Here is a 27489-nt window from a genome sequence, read left to right on the forward strand (position 1 = left end):
AAATGTGTTTGATTTGAATTTAATTGATTTGATTTGATTTGAGCATCAGGTTGAGAGTGCTGCTGATATAGTAAAATGTTGTTTGTAATTATTTTACACTTTGGCAAATTAGTGGGTGAATGTTTTCCCAGTACTGAGTTGTGACTGGAAGGGTATTCACTGCTTAAAACATACGTCGGAATAGTTGGCAATTCATTCCACTGTGGCGACCGCTGATAAATAAGGGACTAAGTCAAAAGAAAGTGAATGAAGGAATGAATGAATGTGTATGGTCTAGGGCTGGGTAATTTGGCCTAAAAACAAAATCTTGATCAATTGAACATTTTTACTCTATTTACGATAAATAGATGATTATTTTATTATATATATATATACATTGCCGTCAATTTAGTGCAGAGTAAGGTTCAAGAATGGGTTCATCATCTTACTTGACCAGAGATCATATGGCTGCAAAGTGGCCACAGAAGACTAAATCAGCCTCAGATTTTAAAGGCTGATTTACATATCTGCATCGAGTGATCGCCGTGATCGCTGTGCATGGATATACTGCAGCGTGAGGTTTGAGTAATCTGAATCGCTAGCTGGCAATGGGTTTTTATGTTCCTCTGTGTCGAGATTCTTCAGGGTTTTTTTTTTCTCTGAATGCTACCTTAATGTACAAGAAGCTAAAACTCACCCATTCAGAGGTGGGAACCGGCGGACTTGCAGCAACTTTAATCATAAGGTAAACTTAAAACAGCTCCTCCATGGGACTCTACACTTGTAAACACTCGCTCCAACCGGCTCTCTGCTGTCCTGCGGCTCTCCACGTGGGTATGTGACCACGCAAAGGCTGTGCTGGACCGTACGTGAGCTCTTGATGTTATCAGTCTAAATCAGCCTTAACAGAGTGGGGTCACATAACTCCAAATACAATAGGGAAAATAATCTATAAAATTGACCTAGGAAAATTAGATCAATTATAGGTTCTGATTGTCGATTTTGATTGTTTTTTATGAATCGTCCAGCCCTAGTATGATCTCATTGTTATATTTTTGATTTGCTTAAAAAAAATGGGGAAATATATGGAACCTCAGGAAATGTTGTGGCCTATCAAACGCTGTTCATGGTGTGAGTGCTAATGATCTCATGTGCAAGATAACTGTACAATTTGGCCTGTGTTTCACAGCAATTTTACACTCATAGGATTTATATTAGAACTAGAAAACTGATGTTTGAGACTAATGGTATACCATTTCCATTTACTAAGCTTTTATTATTCAACTATGTCTAGGTATATCCAGATTTTCATTATATGGCACCTTTAAATATTTTGAGCTTGTCCATTTAGAGTACCAACTCAAATGTACAGTTTTGCAATGTAATAGTGGATTTTTGTTGTTCAGATTAGGTGTGCTGTGACATAATCTCTTGATTGACTTTTTTGTCTGCCTTTTATCAAATCAAACACCCTCTGATTGGTTAACTCAACCGCTCTCAGCTCGTCCTTGACAATGTATTGTACTGCATTCCTCAGATTCCTCTATTGTAATGCAATGCAAGCCTCCCTCCTTCACTCCACCTACCCACTGTAAAATCACTAGTGTACAATAGTTGTTTCTGCTGCTTAGTGCTGATTGGTTTCTATGCAGGTTCTCTTCCTTTATCACCATCTGGGGCTCTTACTGTTTTGTCCAGATCTGTCATAGTAACTGAGCATGAGTCAGAAAAAGGGAGGGTTCTGTGTTGCTTGGGTTACAGGTTAAATTGAGCTTGACTGTTTTGGAAAGTCATGTTTTTACGTGACTAAACGGTCAAAGGTCTTTCTCGAGACTTGGAAGTTACTTATCATTCACTGGATAATTAGAAAATTGAGCAATGAATGTTAGCTCAACAAGAGTTCTCAAAACAATATGGCTGTTTAACCACATTTCCAACAAGATATTTAAGACAACACGTCCCACTGGACGTTCTAATAAGTTGTTTTGGAAATCAGTTGCGAGGGCCAAAGACAGCTGTTTTCATTCATTGCCAGAAAAGGAGGACTGAAGCCTGTAAAAAATGTCGAACGTTGTTTCTTCGTCTTTTTGGTTGGTTCATGTGTAGGGTGGAACAATTGAAAAGTTGGCGAATGGCATAATCATTTTGTTTTCTTCAACTTGATCAATCCCAGCTGTCCTACAATATTCAACATTTTTATAAGTTGTTGTTGTTGTTATTTTTAGATTTCTATACAATAATTTTAAAAGCATGTCTTAGTCTGACTGCATTATAAAAAATATACATTTAAACCCTATTACTAATCAATCACTCTACTTCCGCCAAATGTAATTTAAGATGCGTGTGAACTTTCTGAAGAATTTGTGGCGGTGCAGGCTGCTGGTGTGTGTTGCAGGAGTGTGGACGCTAACAGATGTTCGTCAGATCTCCCAGCAGGCCGATGGGCAGATGGTGAAAAATGATGTACAGGAAAAAAAAACTGTCATGCCCACACGTTTAAAAAGTCAAAGGCATCATTGTTCATCCCACCACGGAAGAATGCAGTGAGGTCATGAGAGGAAGTTTAATTGGACTGTAGCTTTGGGCTGAGGCTCTCCCTCTGGACAGACCCCCACTCATGGAATCACACAGCACCCCCTAATCCTTCTGCTTCCCCGAGGGTCTCTCTCGCTCTCTCTCACACACACACATGCACACACACCTCGAGCTGTGTTTGAGAGGTTTGGATGAGTGCTAAAGGAATGCAGAGAGTTGTCCAAGCTCACAGTTACCTCACCATCTTGTCCGTCTTTCTCCTGGAGCAAACAGACACACCTTCAGAGAGCTGGGTAGACATTACCTTTGGTATGATTACGTTTTTAAACCTGGAATTTTTGTTCTGAATTAGTTTAATTAGGAGTCAAATTTCACAGCAACATTAAAAAGTTATTACCCCATTATGAAAATGTCTGTACTGTAATTTCTGTTATTAATTTTAAAATATAATTTATAAATTATATGTTTAGTAATAAAACATATATATATATATATATATATATATATATATATATATATATATATATATATATATACAGTTGAAGTCAGAATTATTAGCCCCCCTTGGAATTTTTTTCCCCAAATGATGTTTAACAACAAGGACATTTTCACAGTATGTCTGATAATGTTTTTTCTTCTGGAGAAAGTCTTATTTGTTTTATTTTGGCTAGAATAAAAGCAGTTTTTAATTTAAGAACCATTTTAAGGTCAAAATTATTAGCCCCTTTAAGCTATATTTTTTCGACTGTCTACAGAACAAGCCATTGATATACAATAACTTGCCTAATTACACTAATTATTATTTACTGTCATCATGGCAGAGATAAAATAAATCGGTTATTAGAAATTAATTATTAAAACTATTATGTTTAGAAACAAATTAGGAAAAAATATAAACATGGGGCTAATAATTCAGGGGGGTTAATAATTCTGACTATATAGATAGATAGATAGATAGATAGATAGATAGATAGATAGATAGATAGATAGATAGATAGATAGATAGATAGATAGATAGATATCACATCAATGTAATGAGAATGGTATTTTAACCTACTTAAACAGATTCACTCAAAAATAAAGTGAGCTGAAACAACACAATTTATGAGGTTTATGAGAACAACGTAATTGTTTTATGTTCAATCCACTTAAATTTGCAAAACTAAGTTAAATAAGTTGATTTTTATTGGGACAACATGAAGAAATTGTGGCATTTTTTTTATAGTGTTGGTTTTATAAGCAGTGTCACAATGCTAATAAAAATGGATTTCTGAAAACTACTAAAAGCGCTGTATTGTGAATGCCAGTTGAGTATCACGCAGCGTAAAAGGGACTACTGCCTAGTAATAACCTAACAACACAATATAATACAATACAATACAAGATTTATTTATAAATTTATAAAGCACATTAAAAAAAACAACCGAAGTTGACCAAAGTGCTGTTCATAATAGTACTAAAGGCAGAGAAGAAAGCAGAGTATAAAAGAAACGTTTAACAAATAAAAGCAATAAAACGGTGATCAAGGAGTATTAAAAACAAGGGAAAATAGACAGGTTTTTAAAATAGAGGGGGAAAGTCTAATGTGAATTGGTAGTGTTCCAGAGTTTAGGACCAGCAACTGCAAATGCTCAACCACCTCGTGTTCTAGGCGCGGTGAGTAAATTGAGATCATAAGATCTCAATGAACAAGAGGGGGTATATGGACAGCGCAAGTCAGTATGGTACTGAGGAGCAAGATAATTGACGGTTTTGTAAACGGATAATAACATTTTTTAATAACCAGTGAAGCGCAGCTAAAATAAGAGTTACTGACTCATACTTGCGGGTGCCAGAGCCGCATTTTATACTAGCTGCAGACGAGAGCGAGAAGACTGAGAAATACCACAATAGGGAGAGTTACAGTTATCCAGACGAGTTGTTATGAAGGCATGAATCACTGTTTGAAAATTTCTCTGGGATAAAAATGGCTTGACTTTGGACAATTGTCTGAGGTGGTAAAAGCAGGATTTTACGACAGTACTGTTCTGTTTGTCAAATTTTAAGTTTTCATCACACATAACTCCGAGATATCTTGCAGACTGGGTAATATGTGGGGCCAAAGATCCCATATTGACATTTAACAAATGATATTGTGCCCAAATAAATTTACTTGTTTAACTAAAAAGAACGATCACCTACACACACATTTTCTACAGGGTGAACTATACAGATAATCTAGATCATGTCAAGTACAAACTCATTATAGACCAAAATAATATGCTTGCACATGACGTATTAACAAATTAATTTTTGTACTTTGCACTGCATTGTAAAAAGTATTTAGTTACTTAAAGCGAATAAACCCCTGGAACTGTTAAGCAGACTTATTTCTTACCATTATTAGTAAGTAAAGTCAACTAACCTCCTTTAAAAGCAATGAGTTCACTCACATTTTTAAAAGTAATCTCAAACCTTTTACCTTTTACAAACCTTTTACAACATGAAACCATAGTGGTATGATTTAAAAAAAAACATCAGTTTTCCACCCCATATAATGTTTGATAGAACTGCCATAATTATTAATGCAAATAACATTCTAGTCATTTTACTATTCATCTAAAACTTTTGTGCAGTGGTCACTTATTTAAAAATGGCTCTGCCAAATGACAGCAACTGACCAACGCCTGCCCTCAGCCTTGCCAAGAAAGGCAGGCCCAAACGTTCAGGGTGTAGCTCAAATGATGGAGAATGCCAAAAAGAGCAAATGTCTTATTTGCGCCATAGATTTCCCTCTCTGAGAAACCTCAGCCCACCACATGACATTTCAAGATGGCTTATAATCAGTTTAGGCCAGATTAAAACATTCACACACAGCAGTAAACCCACAACAGTAAAGCTTTCAGAGTTGTTTAGATAACGCAGCCACTCATTCAGAGTTTTACCCAGTCCTGTAAACAGCTTTGTGAATTACTGTTGTCCCTTGAGCCAGTCAGCCTGGGGCCCGAGAGTCCATTTGCTGCTTCACTGAATGAATGCATCTTTCTTTTGTTTTAACAAAGCTGTGGCTCAACAGTCGCAGGTCTTTATCACCTCAAACATCTCCAATCGGGCTTGAAGGTGAGCTGAAAGGTGCGAATTGATAGCATGGCCTTTGGCAAAGCGCTCCACCTTTTTTTTCTTCTCTTTTTCCCTCCTAAATCCAGGAATGTCAATCCTGAATGGAATCCCTGATTGCAAAGATCCGCATCTCACCTTTGAAACTTGTGAATGAGCAGAACTTCCCCCACACAATGGGACCTGCGCTTTAGTGTTTCGTTTGCGATTGGTGGCTATTTGGCGTTTGTTTTAAGAGGATTTAATTGAGGCATGTGACAGTTGCATACCAACAAGATCGACCATGTTAATGTGATGTGATTTTCAGAGCTGGGCCTCTTGGCAGCGCCTCCTTTTGAAAGAAGACTAGTGGACGGCCTCTCCATTTCAAAGGGCTTTTCAGTTTAGTCATTTCCCCCATAAAACTTGGATTTACCTTCAGCACACAAATAAATGCGTTTGACACTAAATCTTTTGCCCTCCGCCTTGCCACACAAGCATGCACAAGTCCTTTGAGAACAAGCCTGTCTTTTTTCGTTAGACAGGCATTTCTAACAAAGACATTGTTTTACTTTTTTGTCTTGCGCTAATCAGAATCTGGCCATCTTGTTTGAGGAGGAACTGTAGAGGGAGTGAAAACTCAAGGATGCAGTGTATCTCCTGGCTCATTTTGTTATTTTCTTTTCTTTCGGTTCCTGAAATTAGTCTGTCTCTCATGGCTGATATGTTCCTGTCTCAAGGCTCTCCGGTCACTGTCTTCCCTCACGCTCGGTTTAAGCTGGATTTATGGTGCTCTCTTTAGACAGCTGCTGCTTTTCTTCACTGACTTTTCAGTGTTGGACTCTATTCTGAAATATTATGATATATAGTGCCGCAAGCACAATGCACACATCTGTCTGTGGTGCTGTGGTAAAATTTAAACCAAAGGTCTAAAATACAAAGAAAGTGATTCAGCTCAGATTTGGACAAATGTTTAGAAGGATGGAAAGTAGAACAGGCTATATTGACAAGCTTGCTTTCATTGTTTAGACATTCACTGCTGAATGCGCTCAAAGAACCATAAAAGATTAACTCTTCTATGCCTACTCACTGAATTCTTAAAATTCTATGACATTTTGTTGAAGCATGCTTGCCAGACTGCATTCAAGCTTTTGCTGCCTGTTTGATTGGAAGCTGAATAAATGTAAAAGCATGGATGTTCTAATGCTAACACAAACCCAAAGCTTCTGTGTAGTAGGGATGAGTGACAGGGACTTTTTTTAATATATTTTTTGGTAGTTATTGTGATAACTAAATTAGTGACGATAATTTATATATTCCCACTGAGAGACAAAAAAAACATGTATTTTTCAGAGTAATGCATTTATTTTCAGATTTATCTTTTTTAGATTCACCAGACATGGCGTTCAAGACATCTTAGATAGTTTTGAGATCAAATAATATTATTTATATATATATATATATATATATATATATATATATATATATATATATATATATATATATATATATATATATATATATATATAATGTTATTTTGGTTTCATTCATTCATACTGGACACGACAGATGCTATTTTTGCATTGCAGATGAAACTGATAAATGGCGCTAACATGAAGACAATAAACAAACACTTATGGCAATATATGAATTATTTGGATTCTTTAAGTCATCCTGGATATTTTAATATATATTTAATAAGTATATTTACAATGCAAAGCTTATTGACCTAGCCTTTGTCACTGTTAGAATACTATAAAATTATGATTTCTTCCTAATTCTGTGATTTGAAATTTTGGTATATTGTAAACGGTAAGATATTGGCCATCCCTACCATGTAGTTTTGAGGCGATGTAGTGCAGAAACTGCAGCGGTTTTCCATTTTTCATTGTCTCTTTTTATATTCCAGTGTTTCCACTACCATTATATTAGGGTGGCACCCCACCCTCCCAACGGCTTTTCCCACCCCCCTAAAAGTAAAGTTAATTTTAATTACTATATAGCACCAGATCACAACTTCTTTTAATAAACAAGCTAAATAGCTGTATGTAATATCTTTACACAACGGCATGTCGTTTCTGTCTCTACATGGTCACGCATTTACAAATGTCTGCTCTCTATATCGCACACGGTGGAGTTCCACACAGCTGCTCTCTGCTGTATGGGAAAGAGAGTGCGCGCCACATCTGACAGGTAAATCATTTTGAATGAATCTTTTGTATGACTGGAGAACGATGAGTCCTCTCAGGGAGTGATTCGTTCATTTGCACACACATTTGTGCAAGTGGAGTAGAAGATTAGTTCCTTTTCGAGTTTTCTATCGGGTTTGAGTTGCTCGTTCATCACATGAAAGACAGAAGTCTATCATATGCATTTAGAACTGGAAATAGATTTGATCCGTTTATCTCTCGAGTCCTCGGTTTGAGTCATTAATTCATCACATGAAGGACAGAAGCCAATCATATGCATTTAGACCCAACATAAAATGATTCGGAAAAAATTTTTGGTTCATCTTGCTGAATGAGACTTAAAGGTCAGAGTCAGTAAAATGATCCAAGCTTCCCACCACTACACCGGATGACAGGCTTTGACCCAACTTGGCTGCCATAGCGGCAATACCAGGCTGTACAAGACTGATCTTGGAAAGCAAGTCAGTAAATACACCCTTAGGAGAAAAAAAGTGTGCTTATTTTCTTATGAGTAAACTTAAGTAAAGGTCAAGTATAAAAGTATACTTTATTTAGTAAGTATACTAATATTAATGTACTAGTAGTGTACTTGTGCACTAATAGTGCTTGAGACAAACTGGCCGCTTTTTAAAAGAATAGTTTCCTATTTTAAGTTTGAAATAGCTCTATTGCCCTGACGGTCCCAGTCAGCAATGTAAAAGGTGAGAGGTACTTCTCAACCACGAACAGGGTAATAAATACTTTTTACAACAGCATTTTAACAGTTATTGTATTTTCAGGTCAAGACAAATTATGACTAATAAAAAACGTTAATTTTAGTACAAATTAATACCTTCTTGAATAACTTCTTATGTTTGTCTCTCCACCCCCCCCCCCCCCCCCAAAAAAAAGTAAACCTAGGGGAAACACTGTATTCATATTGGTTTTCCAAAATATTTACTTTGAAAGATCAGAATAAGGTCCATATTTTTCTTAAGACTTGCCTTGAAGCATTTAAAATTGGACTAAAGAGAAAAGTAAACAGCAATGTGTTGTGGACATCTTTTTTTTGGTCCAATTAATGAAATGTTAAAAATATTTTTTGTAATAGTCTTTAGTCCCACTTCAGTTCAGTGCATTGAAAGTATTGATTTGTTTTTTCACACAGAATAGCATAGAACAACATTTTTTTTCTTTTCTTTTCTCCAAGGCTTAGTTTTATGGTTAACACACAAGCCTCAGCGTGTTGCCTGAGCCCTTCTCTCATCTTTCATAATGACCAGTTAAGCTACACTGAACCGCACTATGGCGTTTCATGAACTTCCTCACCTCTTTCAGAGGACATGCCTTAAATTTAATACCATACATTTATTTCTTCCTTTCCCTCCTTTTTATAATGTTAGTAAAGGTAGTTGTTCCTGAAGACCACAGTCTGGATTCTAAAGTGTACAGTATATTTTTAAAGCACAGTGACGTCTTCTGTCACTAAAGATCTTGGGATATTTTTCACGGCATATTTTTTTTTTCATGGTGCATTTTCTTTCACTTGGCCTCACATGTCTTGTTTTGATTGTTAGAGCAAAAAAACCTCATGTAACCCTGTGTATTCTTTGATTTAGTGACAAGTTTCATCAAATGCGTCTCCTCCCCTATGGATTTTGACTTTTATCGTCTGTGTTTTATCTCAGTCTCTTAGTCTTTCTATGCTGTCCTCATGATTTTGATCATTTGTGGGTGTTCCCTTATTCTTGCTCAATCTCCCTTTTGGTCTGTTTGACCCCCCACATTGGCGTCACTATGTGCGAAACACATTCCAGTCTGTTCAGCCTGTCCTCTTCCCTTCCCGACTCCTGTTGTTGTCACACAGTCTCAGTTACAGGTGTGAGACTGAGAGAAATTGCATCTTAATGAGTCTGTTGACAGCAAAAGCTCAGTACCCAGAGCTGATAACTGGAGATATTGTGACCTTGAACAAGGCACATAAAACCAGGTCGCCCCAAAGGGTGTTGTCCCTCTGATAACTGTTCTCTTACTCAACCTAATGTGACAAGTTCTACATATTAAATGCAGAATCCAAGTAAATCTAATGTTTCATATTGGATTTGGGAGATTTCTCTGTGTGTGGGGTTATACTAGACTGCAGCTTTTATTATATTTGGTAAGATTGCTTTATATTTGCAGAGATTTAGATTGTGGATGTGCCTGAGACAGTACGGAAATGTGTATTTTGTCATTTCCGTCTTCTGTCTATTCAGCCTCACAATAGGGAGTCCCTCAGTTTTTATCGTCAATACCCTGATTGTTCTGGAAGGAGTGGTGGAATTCCTCTGGTTCTTCTGCTCAGGGCGGTCTTGAACTTGAAAAAGGGTTGGTAAAATCTCTGTCATTCCCAAGTTTCTAAAAATCTTCATCTTCATGGAATTCTTAAAGAGTTAGTTCACTCAAAAATGAAAATGATGTTTTTAATTACTCACCCACATGTTGTTTTATTCCTCTGAGACTTTATTATCAGAACGTTAAGATATTTTGAAATCTGAGAGCTCCCATATCCTTCATAGACAGCAATGATTCTGGCTCCAGACAAATACCAAAAAATATCTATGACCTTCAGTGGTTCAATCTGAACATCATCAAGCTACAGGAATAATTTTATGTGCACATAAAATAAAAATAATAACTATACTAAACTGTTTCTTCTTCTTATACTGTACTGTTTCTTAAAGGGTGAATTAACCCTTTATAGGTTCTTAAGAAGTTTGTTTAATTTTGATCTTTTTTTGCACACAAAAAGTGTGTGCGCGTGTTTGGGTGTGTGTTGCCATTTAATTTTTATTTAGTGAAACAGTACAGTTCATTCATTAATTTTCCTTCAGCTTAGACCCTTTATTCATCAGGGGTCGCCACAGCGGAATGAACCGTCAACTTATCCAGTATCTGTTTTACACAGCGGATGCCCTTTCAGCTGCAACCCAGTACTGGGAAACATCTATACACACTTACACAAGCCAATTTAGATTATTCAATTCACCTATAGCGCATGTGTTTGGACTCTGGGGGGAAACTGGAGCACCCGGATGAAACCCCCGCCAACATGACGAGAACATGCAAACTCCACACATAAATGTCAACTGACCCAGCCGGATTTCAAATCAGCGACCTTCTCTTGTATATTTATAATCAAAATCATCTCAGGACATATTTAAAACATATTTAACAATCCAAGCAATCCCCAAATACTTCATCATTTTGAAGATTTAAGCGTTGTCTGTTGTTCCAACCACTAGGTTTTACACATTTTTAGCAAGGTGTATTTAATAATTTTTAAACGCATTATAAATTTTGAGTTCTTTTAAATATTTAATAAGTATAGTCTAGGTTTGTTTCATTTCTACACAAATATATCTGTTAAAATGAATAAAATGGAGCTTTACCATTCATATTTTGGCATCTTATTTTTGCAAAAATGATTTGAAACATTTAAAGTAGATATTTGCAGGCCTTTTCTGTATATGAGATCTCTTTAGTCATTTAAATTTGATATGGACTCCAAAATGGGATATTCCTCCTTTGACCCATAAATAATGTCAATGTATAATGTTTTTAACATTGTTTACTAGGCGTTGCAGACTTTCAGACCCTGTTCTGAATTAAAGTCTACTTAAATGTGAATTCGGTGGCAGCAGTAATGAGTAAGTGATTAGGGACAGAGGAATTTCTCATTAATGATGGGTTGTGAGGATTAAAGACCCCTTCAATTTGCCTCCATATGAGGCTAATTAGGTTGAGTTTTGTGAAAAGCTTTAACTCCTGGAGTAAACCTCAATGCATCAGACTTGACATCAGCGTTAGTTCATAAGCAGTATAAATTACTTTTTCCCATGAGGATTATCTTTTTTTTTTTTAAATATAGCTTGATATAATTTATTTATTTTATTGAGTCTCCCATTTACACCTGGTATCAAGATTCATTTTGACTAATCCAAAAGTGGAAGATGTTAAATACAGGTGGAAATGTCTGAAATGTTTTAAGTTTGCTCGCTTTCGACCACTTTCAGATATAGTTGAAAACACATTTCCTTACAAAGCTTTCATGTGATGCTTGAATGAATTTGAACAGCCAAAAAAAAGTCTACTCTACTGACCAAAAATGGAATCTATATTCAATTCAATTTATTTATTTCTATAGCGCGTTTACAATATATATTGTGTCAAAGCAGCTTAACATAGAAGTTCTAGTAAAGTGAAACTGTCAGTCCACTTTCAGAATTAAAGTTCAGATTAGTTCATTTCAGTGTGGTTTAATTTTCACTGAATAAAATCCAAACCCTGAAGAGCAAATCCATCAACGCACAACTCCACAAATCCCAAACCAAGCAAGCCAGTGGTGAGGAACAAAACTTTACCAATTGACAAAAGTGAAGGAAAGAACCTAGAGACAAACTCAGTTGAGCATGACCATGGAATGGAATGTGGTATGCTAAAACAAATATTGCAATCTAAATTATAGTTCCCATTAACTTAACCACATAGCATGGGATTGTTCGTTCACTCATTACATCAATAGTGATTTAAATAAGAGGGAAGAGTCTCAACGAAACTCAAACACAAGTGGTCACGAGAGCTATTGGAATGCATGTTAGTATCAGATGGAAATGGGGATGTGTCTGGGCTGACCATATGTGTTCATATCCCTGAAAATGAATGTTAATACATGGCATGAGAAACAGACTCCTTCTGCTCCTCGCTGAGACATTTCTCAGCTTCAGGGGACACCTGTGGCTGTACTTCCTCACAGCTGCACTCGATGATGGTTTAGGTCTGTGTAATGTCTGCTTTGCTGACCCAAAGGAAATGATTAATCACCCAGAGGATGTGCAATATTTTTGGGATCACGAGAACATCAGTTTTTTTTTTTTATCTGCCTGCATATATCTTGTTAGGATTTTTCTATACTCCAATATGCTATAATGCAATTGTACGTTATATAGTTCAACCTTTTTTGTTTATCATCTTGCTGTCATGTGGTTTGCAAACAGCCTCAACCTTATCAAAGAATGTAGAATAGACATGACATGTCACTCTTTCAATGGTCAATATGGATGCTTGAGTGATGAAAGCCCTGCCTTTTACTAAAGGAGCCTATCATTGATCATTATCCATTGACTATTCTTTGGAGGAGGGGCTCGGTTCAGACGTGTGTTTATGATAGTTTGTGCAGCTTCATTATCATGTACCCCCTAACGTTGGCAATTGTGCTGAAATCCTCTCAAACGTGAGAAATATATCTTCACAAAGCCTGAAAAATCTACTTTTTTTTTTTTTTTTTTTTCCATAATATTTTTATTTTTCATTTTCAGTTTGTACACATTGAAATACAACATTTTTCAAACATTTTTTCCAACATTAACCTTGTTGCATTTACAAATTATACAAAAAATAAGGATATATACATATTTATATTAAAAACAAACAAACAAACAAACAAAAAATAAATAAAAGTAAAACTGCTCCTCTTTTGTTGTTATTGGTAATCTATTCAAACATGACAATTATAATCATACTGAGTATTAAGTACAGCCAACATATATTGAAGAATGTATCAATACTGAACTATAAAGCTGGAACTGCATTGTCCATCAAAAAATTATTCATCAACTTCTTCCTCTGTTATATCCACTTCTTTGATATAACTAATGAAAGGACTCCATATATTTTCAAATACACGCTGTTTAGATTTTAGTATGTAAGTTATTTTTTCTAATGGCAGACTTGACAACATTTGTCTTATCCATTGAGAAGCGTTTGGTCTTTGCATCTTTGTCCATAGCAAAGCTACACATCGTTTGGCATAAAGCAAGCTGAGGTCTATAAATACTTGTTCGCTTCTACTATAATTCGAGTCCTCTGGATATAAGCCCAGCAAAAAAAGCTTTGGCTCGAGGAGGATTTGTTTTGAAATAATTTTTTCACTTATGACTCTTACCTCTTCCCAAAATAATTTAATCTTTGTGCACTGCCAAATACAGTGAAACAAGGTTCCTCTAGCTTCCAAACATTTTGTACAAATATCTGGTATGTTTTTATTATATTTATTTAATTGTACTGGTGTTACATATGTCCGCATTATCCATTTATATTGTATAAGTTTAAGACGTGAATTTATAGACATAGTGTGAGCTTTAGTGCAGGCTTCTTCCCAATCTTCATCCGAAAATTCAGACTGCAAATCTTCCTTCCATGCATTCAACTTGCTATATGAATTTTCAGGTGAATTCATTGTCAGCAAACCATAAAATTCTGATATGATACCTTTTCTCAGATTATCTTTTATCATCATGTTTTCTAAAGAGGAATATGGAGGTCTATTAAGATCATTATCTTGATTTGCTTTAACAAAACTTCTTAATTGAAGGTATTTGAAAAAATGTTTTCTATTGAGATTAAATTTAAGCCTCAACTCTTCAAAGGACATCATTCTATCTGAATCTGTCAAGTAAAGATTTTGAATCATTTTAAGTCCTTTCGACTCCCACAATTTGAATGTTGCATCTGATCTTCCTGGTACAAAAAAACGATTACCCCATATTGGACTAAATTGAGACAGTGAATGTGAATTTTTTAGATATGTTTGTACATCAAACCATACATTTAACATGTGTTTTACAATTGGGTTTTTAGTTTGTTTGCGTAGTTTTTTTGGCGTGTCTGAATAAATGTATGAGGGAAGAGGTAAGCTTAAATTATAAGATTCCATTTCTGCCCAATGTGGAGATTCACTTGTTGAGAAGTAGAACATAATAGACCTCAGCTGTGCCGCCCAGTAGTACCATAGTAAGTTTGGACATTTTAAGCCTCCTCTGTCATATGGCAGGTATAACAAAGACAAACGCAATCTTGCCCTCTTATTGTTCCATATAAATCTAACAAACATAGTTTTTATTTTTGCAAACAGTTCTGAAGGTGGAGGTAATGGAATATTTTGAAATAGATAAAGTAGTTTGGGTAGTATGTTCATTTTTAAAATATTAATTCTTCCAATTATAGAAACTGGTAGTGACATCCATCTATCAACTGATTCGTTAATTTTTGTCATTAAAGATGCATAATTAGCATCAACAATATTTTCTAATCTTGGTAAAATCTGTACACCCAAATATTTAAACTGTTCAACAACTCCAAATTGAGATGCCTCTACATTTGGATTCTTTCTTTCATCTGAATTTAAGATTAATATGGAGGATTTTGTTTTGTTGATCCTATATCCTGAGATATTGCCAAATGTTTTAATTATTTGTACCACAGTTGGAATCGATTTACTTAATTTTGACATGAATAGAATGACATCGTCAGCATACAAGGCTATTCTATGTTCTGTTGGTCCTAACGTTATTCCAGAGTATTGCTGATGTGAGCGTACTGCAGCTGCGAAGGGTTCAATTGCTAGTGTGAACAGCAAAGGAGAGAGTGGGCAACCTTGTCGGCATCCTTTATCAATTTTTATAGGTTTGGAAATATTTCTGTTAGTTAGGATTTCTGCTGTCGAATTTTTGTATATTACTTTAACCCATTTTATGAAGTTATCTCCCATTCCAAATCTTTCTAAAACATTGAAAAGATAGGGCCATTCCACCCTATCAAAGGCCTTTTCGGCATCTAATGATAAGAGTGCTGTATCTGATATTTCTTTGCTACTATGAATAATGTTCAATACCCGTCTTACATTATGAAAACCCTGCCTTCCCATTATAAATCCATTTTGGTCTTTATTAATAATATATGGTAATGATTTCTGTAGCCGGTTTGCTAAAAGTTTACATATTATCTTAAGATCGGAGTTTAACAAACTTATAGGTCTCATGTTTTCACATTTATTAGAGGGTTTACCAGGCTTTGGCAATAAAATAATCAAAGCACTATTCATAGTAGGTGGGAAATTACCTGTTTGAAATGCCTCCAGAAACATTTCCATTAGTGGAATTAGTAATTTATTTTTGAATTTTTTATATAGATCTATTGGGAGACCATCTGGTCCTGCTCTTTTACCTGATTTCATGTTGTCAATAGCAATCTCTATTTCTTCTAGATTAATTTTCATCTCCAAATCTGCTTTGTGTTCATTTAAAAGGACAGGTATAGGCAATTCATCTAAAAACATTTTTTGATTTTGTAGATTGGTTTTACCTTTTGCTTCATATAGTTCTTTGTAATAGTCTCTAAAGGCATCATTAATTTCAACAGGATCCACTATATCCTTTCCATTTACCCTTACAATTGTAATAGGTGTTTTGGTCTCCAATTGTTTTATTTGCCATGCTAAAAGTTTACCTGATTTATCTCCCTGCTCGAAAAAAGATTGCTTTAGTCTCAAAAGACTGGAGGCAGCTCTAAAAGCAGATAGCTTGTTGTATTCAGCCCTCAAAATCATTAACTCATTTTGAATTTGTGGATCATTATTCTCATATACTTTTCCTTGAAGAGTTTTTATTCTATGTTCCAATTGTATTCTCTTCTCTTTTATCTTTTTTGATTTTGAACCTACGTAACTAATAATATGCCCTCTGAGGAAAGCTTTAAAAGCTTCCCACTTTATACATGCAGATGTTTGTGTAGTATTAATTTCAAAAAAATCTTCAATCTGTTTTTCTATATATGTCACAAAGTTTTCATCTTGTAACCATTTATGCTGAAAGTGCCATCTAGTTGGGTCCTTTGTCAATTTTCTATCCACATATTCTATACAACATGGGGCGTGATCTGAAATCACAATATTATCGTAGAAGCTGTTATGAACTTTGGCTCGTAATTCTGAGGAAATTAAAAAATAATCGATTCGAGAGTATGTCTTGAACACATTTGAGTAACAAGAATATGATTTTGTTTGTGGTTTCATTTCTCTCCAAATATCCAGCAGATTAAATTCATTAATTAAATTAATAATTTCTGCTCTACTTTTTTTATGTGTCTCGTCCAATCCTGTGGATCTATCCAGACATGGATTTAGAGTACAATTAAAATCTCCAGCTATAATAAATAATCCTGGTAATGCTGACAGCGTAAAAAATAAATCTACATAATATCTAGGGTCATCTGTATTGGGGCCATAGACATTTACCAGATTTAAACATTCTGATAGTAGAGACCCTTGAACTATTAAATATCTCCCAAACTTATCTTTAAGTATTTGTTTTACTTGAAATGGTACTGTATTATGAATAAGGGTCACAACTCCTCTAGCCTGGGATGAAAATGATGCTGAGAACACACTACCCTGCCACCTCCTCCTTATTTTGATAATATCATTTTCTAGTAGGTGTGTTTCCTGTAGAAACACTATTTTAGAGTCCATATCTTTTAGTTTGTTCATGACTTGTTTCACTTTTTTAAGTTGTTGTAGGCCTCTGCAGTTCCAGGAAACAAAATTAAGGGATACTCCTTGAGACATTTTTTACAAAAGAAAAAAATAGATTACCTTGTATTATGAAAATAAGAATACAGAGAAGCACGACGAACTTGGATGCACGAACCCACATCCAACACATTGAACATGAACTACACCTTTCCCACTTCTGTGGGATCTCCCCTAGAAACATCCTGATTCCTGGTATAGCTAAGAACTGTTCCACACTAGTGAGGATCAGTCAAACCACTCTGTGTAATCCCTTTTACTGAACCCTCACTGCCGCTACATATTTTAACAATTAACATTCGTCTGCAACCAGTATAATGTTACTGTAGTCTATCAGTTTCACACATATTTCCTTTTGTGTCTGACTATCTAGTATTTTATTTTATTTTTTTTTGTAATAGTATAACCTGATATAGGCTTCAGATATTACAATATATTTTGATTACCTGATAAAGGTTTCGGATATCAATGCACTTTCAATAGCTTCATTCTTAAATATTCCAACCTCTTTTTTTTTTTAACTGGTGCAAGTGTCCTCCTTAATTTTGTTGATGAATTCTCGTGCTTCGTCTGCCGTTTGAAAAGTACGAGTTTGTTCTTTGTATGTTACCAGCAGCCTGGCTGGGTTAATCACTCCGTGTCGAATCCCCAAGTCGCGCAGTTCCTGACGTATTGGGTCAAACTGCTTCCGCCGTTGGTGTATTCCAGTTGCCAAGTCAGAAAAAAACCTTATTTGCTGGTTCTTGTACCGAATGTCTTGTTTGGCCCGTGCAGCTGTGATGACTGCCTGCTTATCCTTGTGGTTTAGGAACCGCATTATCAGCGTTCGCGGCGGCGCTTTTGGGTCCCTCATTGGTCCGATTCTGTGTGCCCTTTCGATGATACATGAGGACTGCAAAGCGATACCATTCAGTAATTCTGGAATCCACTTATCCAAAAAGGAGCAGGGGTCTCTTCCCTCGGCGCCTTCCGGGAGGCCCACCAATCTCAAGTTGTTTAGACGCGATCTGGTTTCTAAGTCCACAAGTTTATCCTCCAAAATTTTGTTCTTTGACTCAAGTTTGTTTACTTTGGTTTGCAGGTTGGCAACGTCATCCTCTACGTTTGAAATCCGCAATTCCGCCTGCGACACTCGTTCACCACAATCACTTATCTCCTTTCTCATACTTTCAATCGCCGCCAAGATTCCATCAAATCTTGATGAAAAGTCCGTCTTTAGGGAGTTTATAGCAGCCAGTATATCGTCCGCTTTCGCTCCTTCAACTGTGGCCTCTCCGTTAGACTCATCCACCGCGGCTTCATCGTTACCCTTCTGTGTTTCACCACAGACGCGGTAATCTGTTAGTTTCGGCTGTCTTGACGATTTACTATTTTCTTTATTTAACTTGGCAGACTTCGACATTTTGGCGTTCACACCAACCTTATTCTAACACGTTTTGTTGCGTATACGAATGTTTTTAGTAGAAAGTTATAGTAGTTAGGGCAGAGCAGCGTGAGGCACGTCTTCTCAGGTGGCCGCCATAACCGGAAGCCGAAAAATCTACTTTTAAATGAACCAACTACATTCTTTTGTTTTGTAATCAGTATGAAACAAATGTGAGATGCAAAATTAATTTAAAACAAAGAGGTTGGATGGAAATATTTGCAAGTCACATAACAACCACTTGAACACATACAAATGTTAAACTGAAGACGTTGCTGTTTTGTTAGATTTTCTGTCAGGTATAAGTTGTAAATTTCATCAGAAGATGAAGATAGCGCACTTGGACACAGCACTATTCAGAGGATGAAATTGTGTAAAACGCAAGTTACAGATTCGTACGATAGTTCTTACATCGTATTAGGGTTAGGGTTAGGGTTAGGGTTAGGGTTAGACTTGTGAGTTCGGTGAACCGATGACCTTCACAGCCTATCACAGTCTTCTGAGAACGAGAACACAATGGCAAATCAGCGCCGTTTAAGAACGTGCTCAACAGCACTTAAATGTTTGTGGGAAATGGACGTTTTTAAAATCTCAGTACCGATTGGTATCAGATTCCAGTATCGTGACAACCCTGCATATGATCACATCCTCCAGAATTGACCATAAAGAAGATTGGGGATGTGAATTTGTGAGCACATCTTGTGCAATCATTTTTTTACATTGATTTCATCTCAGATTCATCTCAGATTGAGTTCATCTGAGTCATTTGGTGTTAAAATTCATTGGTAATTATAAATATGTAATTTAATTGTAAGCTTGGTAAACTGTTTTGTAGAATTTGATGTACCCCTATTCAAAGAGATTGGAGCATTTCAAAGATGGCTGCCGAGTGAAATGGCTTGCCTTAAAGGGACTTTGACCTTATTTCCAGTAGACCCTGGAGTCACACCCTCTCAGTCTCCAAAGGCTTGGTGACAATGATGAGTTGTCATCAAGTGTAAGTTCAAAGACAGTCCAGTCCATCGTCCCCCACAGGGCCTGACCCTTTCCTCTGGCTTCAGTCATGCCTTTGAGCTCCAGCAATGCTCCAGTGAGCACTACGTCTCAGTGTTCAAGTGCTCTTTGTCTGTCCACATGAAGAGCGCTGACTACGTGAAGGGGCTTTTTTGTTTTCCTCACAGTCAGCCTCTGGCTTGATTCTTCACGGCTTTGCCAACAGATTTGGTTTGTCTTGTGTTGTGAGGATGCTGGGGAGACTTCAGAGGTGAGACCTCAATGATGGCACTGTTCGCTAGGACGCCGACGCAGTCTGTGAAGTACATGCACATGTGAACACTGCAAGTCATTGCATTGTTTGGGTATTGGGTTTTAAAAGTCATCCAGCTGTTGTCTGATCCTTGGCATAGAGGTGACACATGTGGATGCCTTGGATTGTTTCTCGGTTCAAAGCAGGACTTGAATGGGAAATGGTCCTGTTAAGGCACAATGTTTTTTACAACCCCAGTTGTACACTCGGTTTGTGTTTCCATGCACCTGTCCTGCAGTGAATCATGGTATGATCAAGAGACAACCTCATTGAAAACATCTGAATGGAGCTTGTGAATTTAAGATGGTTGAAAAATTGCCAAAATTGAGACTAGACTTTGGAAGCCCAGCAAGATATATGAGCAACTATTGGATTAAAGTGTATTTGGAAAATACCATTGACTCAGACATTACAAAAGTGAATGTTTTCTGAAAAATTTCCATGAGCATGCATGGGAATATTGTCTTATTTCATAAGCATGACTGTCATCAATTTCAGCCCTTTCCAAGAGCCTGTGCAAAGAAGTGATTCCTTTTTTCTCTTGTTTTTGGGAGTTCACCCAATATCTAATATTCTGTCATCATTTTGTCAGATCATTTAGTCACATTTGTCTTTCCAAACCCATTTTGGCTTTATACATCAAAAAAGATATTTTTTAAAAGATTATTTCAGCAGTTTTCCTGTCAATGGAGATAACAATTATTTTGTCAGTTGTATGTACAATAACACTAACCTTGAATATATATCTTGTATTCTCGCTTAAAGGAATACATGTTTGTAGGAGCATGAAGGCGAATAAACAATAGCATTTTATAGGTGTGAAGTTTTACACCTAGTACATTTATTCCTAGTATCAATACAATCATAATGTTCATTATTGAGAGAGAACGTCTTTTTGAGTAAATGTTTTAGTGAATGAACTGAATAAATGTTATATTCCTTCTGTGCAACTTTAAAGTTGCAGAAAGGCAGAAAAAAGTGTTGATTAGATTTTTGGGGGGAATTTTAGTTTTTTTATGTTTTATATTCAATGATCTTTTGAACTTTGTCTTTGTAAAGGAATTTTCAGCTCATTCAGTGTTAGAAAAGCAGTAAGTCTACACCCTATTGTAAAAATCTCTCCCAGTTCTTTTGAACTTCGACCTTGACCACCTGATGTGTGCTGTGAGCTCCTAAAAGTCAGCAAGTTCATTTTCATGTTAAAGAGCATAATGCCCTCACAGGCTGCTGCAAGGAGTCTTTTTGTCATTGCTTTAAATCAGTCCCTGCATTAGCTGCAGTTTAACTTTTGATGTAATCTCCCAGTGTATTTACTTAACACACAGTTGTCCCTAGTTTTTGCAGATTTGTTTGGAGAGCAAATTCTTTGCTTAAGCAAACATTGGTCCCCCCCGTGGTCCCGCTGAAAGATGGTGTCATTTTTTTCACACTGAATAAATGATGTCTCTCCATACCATTTCCATTTGGCCCCTGGTTACAGTCTCTCCCAAACACACTTGGCTTGCTCAGACATGCGAAAGTAGGTTTATGCATGCTCTGTATGAAGACTGGAGGACCTTAGCAGAGCTGATGAAATTCAGACTAGCACACAAAAAAACTCTTGTAAAAAGTGTGTAATTATGTTCCTGTTGTCATTTTACAAGACAGTGTTTTATTGTTATGTGTTGTTTTAAAAGGAGAACTAGCTTAGTTTATAGAAGTGTAGTTTTTGTATTCATGGCGTTTTTCGATTTTGAAGGAAAAAATATATTTATTGACTACTAAATCAGCCTATTAGAAAAATTACAATTTCAACTGACTTCACTGAAATGAATTAAATTAATACATTTAAACAGAAAACACTTATGCTAAACTGCAATATTTCCATTTTCTATAGTCAAATATCAACCTCAAACGTTAGGTATAGTGCAAGTAAAATCATGTTTTCATGTATTTGTAAATGAAATTAATTTAAAATAAGGAATTAAAAACATCTTGATCAGAGAAGAGCTGTGTTCAGGTTATATATTCTTCTCTTTTGAATAAGCAATGCAATAAAAATCTGATCTTCTTATCACTGACATGAATGCGCAAACTGTAATTTTAAAATTGCAGCACACCCTTCAATTTCTTAGGTGGTTATGACTCTGATTTACTGCAGCAGCTAGAGGGAAAAAATGAGCAGAACAATGGAAATTTGAGGGCAAGGATTTGCAGATCCTATCAGACAGGAAGGAGCACGGAGGTATTTTGAGTGGAACAAGGTTATGTTTGCATGGCATTATGCCAGCTGTGTGTAATATCAGGCTTGTCTGCTTAACCTTGATCCGTTTCTCTGTGCAATCTTTTAGAAATGTGTGTACATTTAACACCTGCAGTGCTGACTTAGTGTCTTATCCAGTCCTTGAATCCAGCTCTATCTGCTAGTGGGCCGGACTGGAGCACAGATTGTTTGGAAAAGCAAGCGAATGGCATCCAGTCATCTTCCAGCTTTATCTGAACTCTGTTCTACCTTTAGTTTGCAGACACCACTGCCAGCCTATCTGTGTGACATCTGTCTTGGTTTGCCTGTACATTATAGAGAACGCTTCAGTGAGCTCCTCGTCTATGTTTACCTAAACATCTCCAGCATATCCTCTCAGAATCTAAACATATGTTTATCTTTACGTTTTCCATGTTAGTGCATGCTGATTCAGCACAACAATTTTTACGTTGAGTACTAGAAACCAGATTTTCTTACAGTTTTTGTCATTGAGAATCTAAATTTAAAAGCTACTGCCGTGATTTAAGACATTCAGTGAAAAAAAATGAGCAATGAAGAGGCAGGGGCAAGATGTTATTAATATTCAATAATACCATATATTGATGTTATACTTCAAAATACTGCGAATATCTTTTTAGGTACTTGAAAAAGTCATCACTTTGTGAATTATTAAAAACGTGTGCCATTAATAAATCATCTTCCCTACATAACCTGGTAGTTCTTTAACAATGTCAGAAAGTATGTAGTAGTTGCACTTCTTGGAGGTATTGCCCTTTACTTTATAATGTATTGATTTCCTCATTTGTAAGTCACTTTCATTGAAAGTGTCTGCAAAATTACTGAATGTATCCATTGTTTTCACACTTAAGTATCCCAAAAGTAGTGTAGTATTTAATCTTTTAACTTTATAACTATCTATAACTATTAAGATTAAGTTTTTGCATGCTATCTTGAGTACTGTAAATTTGAACAAACTTCTTTCGCCAGATACTGTTTGTTGCTTATTGTATAGATTGGACATTGTTTTGGCTATAAATATTGGCCATAGATATATACACTAGATATTACGTACAGAACCTGAGCATGCGTCAATAGTGCTGCCACATTTGTACAGTGCTTCCGGGACAAATATCAGTCAACTGCACTAGTTCTGACTAAAGCCAATGTGAAGATGCTGGACTTCAGCGCTGTGTATGGATGTAATAACGAGCAAACAAAGAAAACAAAGCACAAAGGCAAAACATTAGATAGGTAAAGTTTTGTTTTTTACGTTTTTATATGTTGTGAACTTTTGTGCTAAAGTCAAGTTATTGATGATAAAACAGTTACTTGGTGCACTGACCATAAGGCAAAGTAGCATGAACTCGCACTAAATTCTAGGCTTATGCTAGTTTTGTTGAATAAAATCAGCAAACAATGTTAATGAAATATGACAAAAAGGTGCTGTGGTGCTAGAAACTTGTATTATTGTCGGCTAAGTAAACGAGTCGTTCATAACGGAGATTCATTCACAAATGACTTGCTCCCTCCGTTAGAATGAGAAGTGAAAGCAGGAGAGGAGTTGTGTTTCTGGACACGGATTGGATCAAATTTAACAGGGAGGGAGGATAATACATGCACACAAACACATGCTCTTTGTCAAACATGCCTGTGCGGTAATTGATCCATCAATATAGAAAAGTGATGTAAAATTATAATTTTCATAATAAAAAAAAATTGCATACTGACCAGCGGGAAAACTCCCGATTATAGATATATGTATATATGTGTATATATCTCTGTCCTCCACTGCACCTTGGTCCCACATTCATTACAAAGGAGCGCTACCCTGTACTAAAATGGCGGCTCTATTGACGCATTCCTTCCAATAAACACTAATGGTGTAGGCAACATTTAATGTCAATATCTATGGATTTTTTCCTAATTTGTGCTCGAAATTTAAAATAGTCATTGATGTTGTAGAATATGTACAGAGATTTGAGAGTGATGGAAGAAAGATAATTTTCCAGACATTTGTTTATTTAAAGGGATAGTTCACCCCAAAATTAAAAATGTCAATAATTACTCACCCTCATGTTGTTCTAAGCCCCTGAGACCTGTGTTGATCTTCTGAACACAAAGTATTGTGGATGAAATCCAAGCGCTCCCTTATCCTCCATACATGCCAATGGTCCTAGCTCCTTTAAAGTACCAAATTCACATCTTCAAAACAGTCCATGTCTTTAATGGTTCAATCTGAACATTTCGAAGTTATGAGAATACTTTTGTACGCATATAAAACAAAAATAACAACTTTATTCAACAGTTTCTGCTTCTCAGTGTCAGTATAGGGCACGCATTGATGAGCACTGATGTATACCCTGGATGTCTGTGTGGAACATCCTCTGTTTGAAATGTAGCACAGTACATCTTAGGTAATACATCAGCAGCACGGCCAAGCATGACATCCCTAAAGAGGGAATATGTGCCCTATACTGACACTGAGGTGAAGAAACTGCTAATAAACATTGTTGTTGTTATTGTTTTTATGTGCACACAAAAGTATTCTCGAATGTTGATGATATTCCAATTGAACCACTGAAGACATATGGTCTGTTTTGAGGATGTTTTTTGGTATTGAACTTTGAAGGAGCCCACCGCGTTGCTGTCTATGGAGGATGAGGGAGCTCTCCGATTTCATCTAAAATTTCTTAGTTTGTATTCTGATGATTAATAGAGGTCTCTGAGGATTGAAACAACATGTGGGTGAGTAATAATAACAACAGACTTTTTATTTTTGGGTGTATTAACCCTTTAAATACAAACTAAGCTGCATTATTTTCTAAGTGCACTGCTTTTGGTAGGTTGAGTTGGTCTTTATGTAACACACAATACTATGTAACAATAGATGAGCCCAGAACATTCTACTTTCTGTGCTTTTAATGGGATTATGTGCTTCCTAAAGAGCTGAACTGGATGGATCATTTAGATTTATGGTGTTGAATCTTCATGTTGTCGATATATTTTGTGAAACATAAGGAATCTAGATAACTCAAATCAACTTCTTTCAACTTCTAGGCAAATCTTTCGACATCACCTATGTGCGTTTGAAGTTCCACACCAGCCGTCCTGAGAGTTTTGCCATCTACAAGCGCACCAGTGAAGACGGGCCTTGGACCCCCTACCAATACTACAGTGGCTCGTGTGAGAAAACCTACAGCAAAAACAACCGTGGCTTCATCCGCACGGGCGAGGACGAGCAGCAGGCTCTCTGTACGGATGAGTTTAGCGACATCTCACCACTCTATGGAGGAAACGTGGCTTTCTCTACGCTCGAGGGCCGACCCAGTGCATATAACTTCGACAACAGCCCTGTACTGCAGGTAAGAGCTTTTGTATCTCTCTGTCTTTCTTTGTGATCTCTCCTTTGATCACTCACTTTCACTTACAGTGATTTAAACTCACTCATGAAGTCAAAAGTGATTCCCATCATTTACTGGTGGGAATCAAAATGGCACTCTCCAGATGTGTGGTTGTGCAGTAATGCGTGATTGCAGCCAGCTTACTTTTCCAAGATTTCTTTTTTTTTTCCAGTACAGATTGAGCAACATTCTGGAGCCTCAAACAAACAGCTTGTAATTTAGAAGCGTTTGCGTGTGAGAGATGTTTGTATTTGCAGCAAACAATTTAACAGCTTTTTCTAGTTTGTGTGTTTTCTGGAAAATTTCTCTAGAAAATAAGTAATTATAATATTATGTTATAAGATGCTGTGATACTAGTGTGCTTGCAACGTTTAGTACACTGTAAATGGATCACATCTATGTTTAAATGGTGATTTATTATGAAATGAGCATTTTTTTAAGTCTCTTCTGCTCTCCAAAGAGGCATTTACTTAGTCAGATGCACAGTCAAAATGAATATTATGACATTTTACCATAAAACAAACAATTTTATTTATTATGCTTTAAAATAAATGTAATGTATATGCTTTAATTATTCTAGTTTCATTCTATTTTTTGGCATTCAATATTGATGAACTTAAGAGGTGAATTAAATTGTAATTTATTCTGAAACAATAACTTAATTATGATTTTTAAATCAAACAATTACTTGTTTTTGAACAATAAGTTTTAGTTTTGGCTTAATCAAACATCCAGTAAAAATATATTTTTGTCAAATTAAAATAACTTTTAGTATAAATGAAATTAATTTTTAAATAATAAAGCTGAATTTTCATAAATTTTTTATTTTTTTATTTATGAAATTTTTTTCATTTAATTTTTAATTTAATATTTTAAATTGAATTAAATTTTTATTTATTTTATATTTATTTGTTTTTTATTTATTTTTATTATTTTATATTTTATATTCTTTTTTATTAATTAAAAAAAATATATAAAATTTTTTTTATTTAATTTTATTTTAAATTTTATTTAAAATTAAGATTTTATTTAAATTTATTTTCATTTTATTTTTTATTTTTATTTATTTTATTATAAATTTTATTTTATTATTTTTTTTATATTTTATTAAATTCAATTTTATTTATTTTTTATTAAATTTTTTTAATTAATACATTTTATAAATTTATTTACTTTTCTTTTTTATTTATTTACATGTTTTTTTATTTTTATAGTTTTTTTTTTTTTTAATTATGATTTTTTTTTTATTTGTTTATTTTAATTATTTAAAAAAATATTTATTTATAAATATATATTTGATTAAATTATTTTATTTTATTTTATTTGAAACCGTGTTACACAAGAATCCTAGCGTTACATGATTTTGATTCACCAGAACTTGATCTACTTCCAGAGACCACAACCACACAGAAAAACATTTTTCAGACTAATTAGCTGAATAAGAGACAGACGCTCAGCCGAATGTGAGCTGAGTCAGTCCTTCCGTGTGCTGACTATGAAGTTTGTTGTCAGGCAGGGAAAAGAGCTCCGAACACCGAGCCAAAACAAGATGCTGCTGTGGTTACAGGGAGGCGACAGGAGGTTAAGTGTGTAAGATACGAGCAGCAGTGGGTGGACAGCACATAATGTATGGCTCAATTCATTCATATATGCAGGCAGGCAGGCTGGTTGGTGTGTGTTTGAGAGACCCGTCCAGGTGGTACAGCGTCGCCTCCTGCTCAGTCAGAATTGCCAACAGTTGCAACATGTTTCTAGGTGACGCCTCCAGATTTCCCAGCCCGTCCTGATGGTGCTTGGCAGCTCATTTATACAGCTGGAAAAATGTGTGGAACACTGAGATCTGATTTGGGTTGATTTGTGTCTTTTTGAATCATTTTTATCAGTTTTATTACAGCATGTGCTTTCATATTTTGAAAGTCATTTTGCAAAAATACTACTTTAAAAAAGGGCGTGT

General features: G+C 35.7%; 1 protein-coding gene across 1 annotated transcript in view; it reads left to right on the top strand.

The window, feature by feature from the left end:
* The window catches only part of lamc1 (laminin, gamma 1), a 108668-nt gene that overhangs the window by 40735 nt on the left and 40444 nt on the right, over nucleotides 1-27489 (top strand). Inside the window, exon 2 of the mRNA XM_056478093.1 lies at nucleotides 25192-25496. Within this exon, the coding sequence (XP_056334068.1) occupies nucleotides 25192-25496 (305 nt within the window). The remainder of the gene's footprint in view (nucleotides 1-25191; nucleotides 25497-27489) is intronic.

Source organism: Danio aesculapii, chromosome 2, assembly GCF_903798145.1.
Source record: "Danio aesculapii chromosome 2, fDanAes4.1, whole genome shotgun sequence".
NCBI lineage: Eukaryota > Metazoa > Chordata > Actinopteri > Cypriniformes > Danionidae > Danio > Danio aesculapii.